At 38.2% G+C, this 7,753-nt stretch overlaps 1 protein-coding gene across 1 annotated transcript; it reads right to left on the bottom strand.

Annotated features, from left to right (window-relative positions):
* Positions 1-295: 295 nt before the first annotated feature.
* LOC110095513 (formin-like protein 20) lies at positions 296-6,352 on the bottom strand. The gene is made up of 6 exons (XM_020821096.2): positions 5,969-6,352; positions 4,899-5,602; positions 4,601-4,822; positions 1,175-4,521; positions 769-886; positions 296-349 (listed from the first exon to the last, which is right to left on the bottom strand). The coding sequence occupies exons 1-6, from the start codon at positions 6,039-6,041 to the stop codon at positions 296-298; spliced, it is 4,518 nt and encodes a 1,505-aa protein (XP_020676755.1). The 5' UTR covers positions 6,042-6,352.
* Positions 6,353-7,753: the final 1,401 nt, after the last annotated feature.

Raw genomic sequence — 7,753 nt, 5'->3', positions numbered from 1 at the left:
CGAAAATAGGGACAAGATATATAAGTGGTTCAACAAAGTTCACCTACATCCATAAACACATGGATCGATATTTCCACAACTGTAAAGATGCGTACAAGATGCAATATTTGTTCACCCAAACAGTTTGTTAATTTTATCTCAAAAGTCTTTGTTATGTTTTTTTCCTTCAATCTCACGTTCTTTAAACCAAAACAATTAATCAATCTCAAGGTTTATAATACAATAATAATCTTCCTATTATTGTAGTATTCAGCTTCCCCACTTCTATAGCTAAAGCGTACATCACTGTCTTTAATCAAGCCACCGCCAACACTTTAATGGTCACTGCCTCAGATCTAACATCAACAACCTTAATATGTCACTGAAAACCTAAGATTTACAGAAAAGTTTACCGCTGTTCCTATCGACCTCTCCCTCTGCTTGTCAGCTAACACACTGTCAGCCTCCTATGGAGCTAACCATCAACTACGTCCTCTTGAATCAATAGAGTACTTCACTATCCTTAATAGGCTTCTACTAAGAGATGCTAAGTACTTCAACTGCCAATTAATATATATATATATATATATATATATACTGCCAATTTCATATAACTAGAAGCATCCAATGAACAGTACCAGTACTCATCATAAATCACATTTGCATATTGATACAATAACATAGAATATGATAAGGCAAAAAAGAAGAAAACGAGAAAATACTCATTACCAATTCTTTATTTTCAAAGGTTTATTTTCACTATTTTGGAGAAGCCAAAAAGAAACATACCAGATGCACTTTATCAGATTTAGTAATAGATTTGTGTCCTTCCGACTTAGAACCGTCTGGTTTTTTAACAACAGAAGAGAAAAGAGTCTCAAGCTCTGAAATGTCAAATTCTGTAGTGCTGAACCAAAAATTAGCCCGTTAGTGAAAAGAAAACTATAAAGAAAATCAAGAATCATAAACTATTAAGTTTTTTAACTTTTGTACACATGTTTTTTAAGAAGGTCAAGGCAGTGAAACATTTTATGCATTCATAATGCCTTTTACATGGCAAATCTTCTGTTTTAGAGTAAGGCTTCAGCACTTAAAATACTACAAGGAATCGCAGTCTTAAGATTAATAATAACGTAGCCTATTTTGTAACTGATGAGAAAGAATAAAAAAAAGAAGAGAGCTAAAAGCATTATACCTCTGTGCATCAGCATACTTTTGTAGTTCTGCCCATAAACTCCCTTGCGTAGCTCTTGTTACTTTAACCCAATGCAATGGTTTTAAAATTGATTTTTTTATGGCTGTAGAAGGAACACCAGCACGTGCAAATCCAAGTCCCTTTCCACCAGTCATGGGGCCTAATGGTGGTGGTGGCCCTCTCAAGCCAGAACTTGGAGGTGGCGGGGGAACACCTGGAGTCCTCGGAAGCATTGGAGGAGGTGGTACACCTCCTTTAGTGGTAGATGATGTAGGTGGATCTCTATCATGATATCCACTAGGTGGAAGTGGCGGTGGAGGAGCACCCTCATGTCCACCATGATAACGTGGTTCTAAAGAAATTCCGCTGGATCCAAAAGCAAAAGGTGGGGTTAGTGATGGAGGTCCACCAAATTCTCTAGGAGAAGGAAGCAGTGGTGGAGCTTCCCCAAGTCCTCCAGGGAGTGAAGATGGAGTTGGTGCTACCCTATGACCTTCAGGGGGAGGTGTAAGCGCTGGTGTAGGAGCTCCACCAGAAGTAGGAGGAGGGGGTGGTGGTGGCAGTGGTGGTCCCCTAGGCATTCCATGAATACGTGATGGTGTTGGAATTCCCTCAAAATTAGGCAGGGGGTATGGAAGTGGTCCTCCCACAAGTCCTCCAGGGAGGGAAGGGAGTTGTGAAGCTCCTCTAAAAATAGGAGTTGGGACTTGTGGAGAAAGAAGAGGTGGAGGAGATACAGATAGTGGTGAAGGTGGTGAAGGTGGTGCGACAACAGGTCCTTTGTAGGGAAGAGGAGGAGCTAGTCGTGAGGATATAGTTTGTCCAAGAGAGGATGGAGTTGAACCTTGCCCATAACCCCCTAAGGGGTGAGGTGGTAGAGATGGAGCTCCTTTACATCTTTCGGTGACAGGTGCAGATGGAAATCCAATAAGAGGGGGTGGTAGTGGAGGTTGGGGAGTATTTTCTCCAAGGATTTGGCACGGATTAAAAGTTCTTGGAATTGTAGGAGATGTGCCTCCGGAAGGTGATGGAGATCCCTCGTGAAAAGTAGATGCATAAGATGGTGTAGAAATTTCAGCACTGAAAAAATTTGATGTTTTGGACTTTTTAACATGATGCAAAGGTGATGAAGATGGACATTTTGACATAGGGACTTTAGTAGAATTTTGAAACTCCATAAAGGGCAAAAAAGCCAGGTGGGATGCAAACAATGCAAAATCAAATTTCCAAACAGTGAATGACGAATTTGTGAAAGTTGTTGAAAGGGATTTAGTTGGACTATTGACCTTGATAGGAGGTAAGGGAGGTAGGTATGAAGCAAGTAATTCACTAGCACTTTGCTTTTTACTAAGAGGGGTTACTAGAGGAGGAGGTGGCGCTTGACAAGCTTCTCTATATGGAAGTAAAGAGAGGTGACTACCTGAACAGTTGGATCTAGCAACTGTGGAAGATAATCTCGGATGAATGGATTGCACTGGAGGTAGGGGTGGAGGTGGGGGTGGAGACAGGGATGTAGAAGGTGAACTTTGAGGTGGAGGGAGAGGAGGAGAATGTTTACGTTTAGGTGAATCTCTGGAATGCATGGGTGGAGGATGATGAGGAGGTTGGGGAGGTGGTGGGGGATGTGAGTGTGAAGGAAGTTTGTCTTTCAAACACATATGAGGTTGATGAGGAGGCGAAGAAGGGGTTTCATGGAGAAGACTACCAGAATGAGAAGATTGAGACAAAAAAGGGAGTGAATGATATGTTGGTGCAGATGAAAGTGAAAAGGGATCTTCTCTCAAGCTTGGATGTGGCATGGATGATATTGAGGGGGCCATAGAAGGCAACGAGCTGCTGTTTGTAAATGGGAAAGATGACAAATGGGCATGATTAACTTCTGAATCATTGCTCACAGAAGTTTGGATAATTACAAGTTGTGGTTCTGTAAGTTTTTCATTATCACCAGCTGATATTTGTAGTTTATCCTTTTGTGCAATGGGAACTGGATCAGAAGGTGCTATGCTAGACTGTTTCTGTGATGTAGCAGACTGCTGTTCCTCATTCTTCTTTCTATCAACATGAGCCTCTTTATTTTCACAAGAAAGCTCAAGAAAAACACTATTTTGGGAAACAAAGCCATCCTTAATGCAATTTCGACTTACTTCTTTGTGTTCCATCCAATCAATAATTTCTGAGTTCCCAGTTTGAGCACCTTGGCTATCATGAATAGGCTTCTTGTTTAAATCAGTACCAGTAGTGGGATAAGAATTTTCAATCCCTGAGCTTCTCCTTTCATCGCAAAACAATTGAGTTTCAAATTTCTGAGTCATATCACATGAAATAATTTGCCCGTTTCCCTGTGAGCCCTGTTCAAGTCCGTTAGATGCTAAAATAGTATGTTCTTTAGCTTCAAAATTATGTTTATCATTTGCATCCTCTTTGTAACAAATCAAATTAAAGTTCCCGAATTCAGACCAGTTTCCACTATGAACACAGCCTCCTTCGGGAAATTCAACCTTCACCGATTCTTCATTTTTAAAGCTGAACTCTGATTGATCTGCAAGTATAATTTCTAACTGACTAGTTGCATGACCTAAAGCACCACCATCAAAGACTTCTCGAGTATCTGTATTCATAAGGCCCTCCACTTCGTGTATCAAACCATTCATTTCAGGCAAGCTCATCGGATCATCTGCCAAATTAGGAATTCTTTTGGTATACTGACTCAGATCAACCCTTTTAGGGGTCCTATCAGGGCTGGAATCATGAAAACATTGCCCTCCAATGTCACAAGTTTCATTATTCTGTTTTGCAAGTTTGATTTGTAGGCCAAGTTTAGCCTCGTCTGTTGATACTGCGGTACAAATTACTTTCTTATCATCAAGAATATTGCTGAAAGAATTTTTAAAATCAATTCTGAGATTTCCAGTAATGAACGTATTTTCTTCTATAAATGCTGAGTCTTGTGTATGTGTTCCAACAATGATGTCCGTGTTTTCAATGTCCAACCTCTGGCTTTCATCACCATGGCTGGCTCCTAGCTGTTTTTCCGTTTCCATCTCTGGCAAAACATTTGGGTCATCCAAAGTAAGAATTTCTTGTGCAAGCCCGTTCTTCAGATTCTGATGGTCAAATTCTAAACTAATATTTTCCGTGTCTTTATGATCTGAAACAAATTCAGGCAGGCTGCTGTCATGAACTTCGATTGGAGTTGAGTGAATATCCAGGTCCCTTGTTCCATCATGCAAATCGGAATTGCTAAAGATCTCTTCCGCTTCAAAGAACTCCTCAGTTTCCACTTCATCCTGCTCTGTAGTTACAACTTGGGGGGTTGTGGAACCAACATCAAATTCTGAAAATATTACCTGGTTCAGCCATGAATGTACTTTCAACCAGCAGAGCGTCTTTAAAATTGACTCCACAGAAAAAGAAGCAAGCACCTACCTCTGCTTTGAAGTTCTTAGTAAACTGGTCCTCCATACCCCATATGATGTCAATCTCCTCACTATTTAGAAGCAGAACGTTGTCTTGAATAAATGCTGTGTTGAACATAATCCTGAACATCGTCTCCTCACGTTCTAGATCTTCATCCCAACATATGCACTCAAGGACAACATCACCTTGAATGCTGCAACGAACATCTATTGTTATCTTTGTGCCATCTGCCTGCAATTGATGATAATTGATTTCTAGTCGTAAAATACCAATGTAAACAACAATTTGCTATGATTTTAGACATTACCTGTACAGAATTATGAACCAGCTCTTTCTTCTCTAGTGAAGTGAAGAGGACCCTATGGCCTTCATCAACCAGGTTAGAAGGATCCCGACCACACACACGGACAAATGGCCTAAATCCTGCCTTGCCATCACAATATGGAGCATTTCGAAGAATAAGGCAGTCCAAACTGTACGGCACATTACATAGAGGCCACTGTATCCCATTGCCTTTTCCTGTGATGTAGTGGAGGTACCTCAGATGTGAAGCAAACGGGTTTAAGGGAGAAAACATCTGGAGGGGCTCCCTTGGAGCCTGCTTATACATCATTTCAAGAGTCCTTTCCTCTCCACTGTACTGACTTCTGTAGAGCATGAGAGAAGCAAGCATGAAAGAAAGCACAGGCCATCCTCCTCTTTCACAGTGCATTAGGAGAACGCTTTGCTGCCCTTCTGATGACAGCCAGTTATCACATAACCTTAAGAATTGGTAGACCATCCTCAAGGGAAGCAGCGGACATCCATGGTATCCGTGAGGATATTCAATGACACTAATATTGAAGCGAGCAAGAATTTCTGCAACCAGGTTTTTTCCTTCCCCCTCTCTGAAATTAATCACCGTGAGACAAGCATCAGGAAAATAGCCCTTAAGCTGTACCAGAGTGTTATTCATGTAATTCTTATACCCATCTTCTTCCAAATGTTCCGATGAAAAGCAGTAGTCGAACACTACAATAAAAGAAATAATTTGATAAAGAGAACAATCAAAGTGGAAATTTAGTTATAGTACTTCTAACATATTATTAGCAATGAACTAACTGTATGTACGTTAGGTGGAATAAGATGTTCTCAATATTCCTGAGCAGATAAATATTAAAGCAAGGTGAAGATCCCACATAGAAGCTTCGATCCCGAGCAAACTCAATCTCATAACCGAACTCACTTTTTCGACCAAAATTCAACAACAATCCTTCTTCCAACCCCACTTGCTAAAATCGGGGAAACAAAAGTAAAATCCTATCCATTTCCCAACCGTTCCTTACGAAAACAAGCACTAAGGCGAGAGAATGAAAGGAAGCAGAAGACGAGCATTACCGTAAACTCTGTCGCTGATCTCCAGGAGCTGATCTGGTGGCTTTCTATAGAACAGCCTCCTGAAGAGCGCCATCCGACGGCTCCGCCTCCGGCGGCCGTCGCTTCCCCGTTACGATCCAAACCCTAACTATCCAACGAGCCTCAGATCAAATTATCACAATGCTGAGACAAAACAATCCTCACAACCCGATCGATAACCGGAAAACTACACTTGGATGAAGAGGACCGAATCTGGTTTCAGCGGAAATTTGTGATACATACGGTTTTAAATATTTTAAGGCGACCGCCGAGGAGAGATGAAGGTGGGAAAAGGGGAAGGCGAAGAGCGCGGGAGTGAACCGCATGCCTGAAATGGACCGGTCGGTTGGTTCGACTCGGCAGTTATGGTAGGTCCAGCTGTGGAAGGTACCCAATGACATCGAGGAAACCCGAAGTTTTTAATAATATTCGTACAAAACAGCTATTCTAGCGGGATCAGAGACGTCCAGCCATCAGAATTCTACGTAACCGCTTTGTCCCATCTGTGACAGATATGTATGCTATTTTAATATTATAATTATTGAAAATAATTTTTTATAAAATTGATTATGAAATTTTTATAGAGAAAATAATTTTAATATTATAATTATTGAAAATAGTTTTTTATAATACATTTTTTAAAAAAATAATAAAAAATAGTAGTCAAAAGAGATTATAATTGTTATTTGAATAATAAATTAGCTAAAAAGTTGTCCCAAATCCTCATCGAGTTAAAATCTTATGGTTTTTTCTGGCATTGTTTTTTGTTATTATGTTTAAAATTTTTTTTTTAATATATTTCATTAGTGTTTTGAAATAATTTTTATTTTCTTAAAAATAAAGAAGTTTCTTTTAAAAACAGCTGTAATAATCTTGACATTTAGTTATGAGATACAATCATACAAACACTTTATAATAATGAAGCATATAATGTTATGAGTGCTTGAAATGAAATGAACATGTTGTCTATGAGTCCAATTAAATTAAAAAAATAGCAAACAAATGTTTCTTGAATGATAAATTTTAATTTGAAAGTATATTGCATAAATATTACTTAAGTTGTTTATTCTATTTATTTTGTAATATATTATACAAATAACTTAATAGTAAGTTAACTCTAATTTTATTTTCTTTATTTGGCTATATTTTCAAATGATTATTTTTCTAATATTTGTTTTTTTATTTATTTTATATAAGTCAATTTTTTTAACTTTAAGCTAATAATACTATGTGACTATTCTTTCTTCAATTGATTTTAATATATTTAATGAATTTATATAATTCTTAATTTATGGGCAAGTGAGATATAAATATATTATAATATAAATTCATTTCATATTTATTTAATTTAGGTAATTACAGTATAATATTTTTTGTTTTAAAATATAATAACATAATGTTAATGTTTAATGCATGCTTCATATCCTTGTTATATATCATTATCCCTATGCTCTTATCTATACATCATAAAGCGTTTTCATTAATTTTCAAAACATAAACTCTTAGCCACTCGACATCATTTGTAGAATGATAATTTTGTTTTGTACTCGAGCACTGCCCTTCTTTGGAACTATACAATCCTTCTTCAAGTGTTCCTTCTTTCCACACAACTTTTCTTTTACTTGAAGTGGACTTTTCTCTCTTGGATTTAGATTTCCCTTTGTTTTGATTTGTCTCTAAACCCGTTCCTCTTGATTTAACATTTAGAGCATAATTTGAAGATTCACAGTTCGCCCTATTGGAACCTCTTCATTAAGCACTAACTCA

The sequence above is a fragment of the Dendrobium catenatum genome, unplaced genomic scaffold (genome assembly GCF_001605985.2).
Source record: "Dendrobium catenatum unplaced genomic scaffold, ASM160598v2 fragScaff_scaffold_827, whole genome shotgun sequence".
NCBI lineage: Eukaryota > Viridiplantae > Streptophyta > Magnoliopsida > Asparagales > Orchidaceae > Dendrobium > Dendrobium catenatum.
Note: the sequence above shows the minus strand (reverse complement) of the source record. Positions and strands in the feature narration are given on the sequence as shown.

Bases quoted from the DNA above. Each gene is read 5' to 3' on its own strand.
- LOC110095513 (XM_020821096.2), bottom strand. From the start codon at position 6,041: ATGGCGCTCTTCAGGAGGCTGTTCTATAGAAAGCCACCAGATCAGCTC. The intron at 887-1,174 runs GTATAATGCTTT...TTTTTGGTTCAG, and splicing joins AAGTATGCTGATGCACAGAG to CACTACAGAATTTGACATTT. The intron at 350-768 runs GTATGTTTCTTT...TGACATATTAAG, and splicing joins AATCTGATAAAGTGCATCTG to GTTGTTGATGTTAGATCTGA.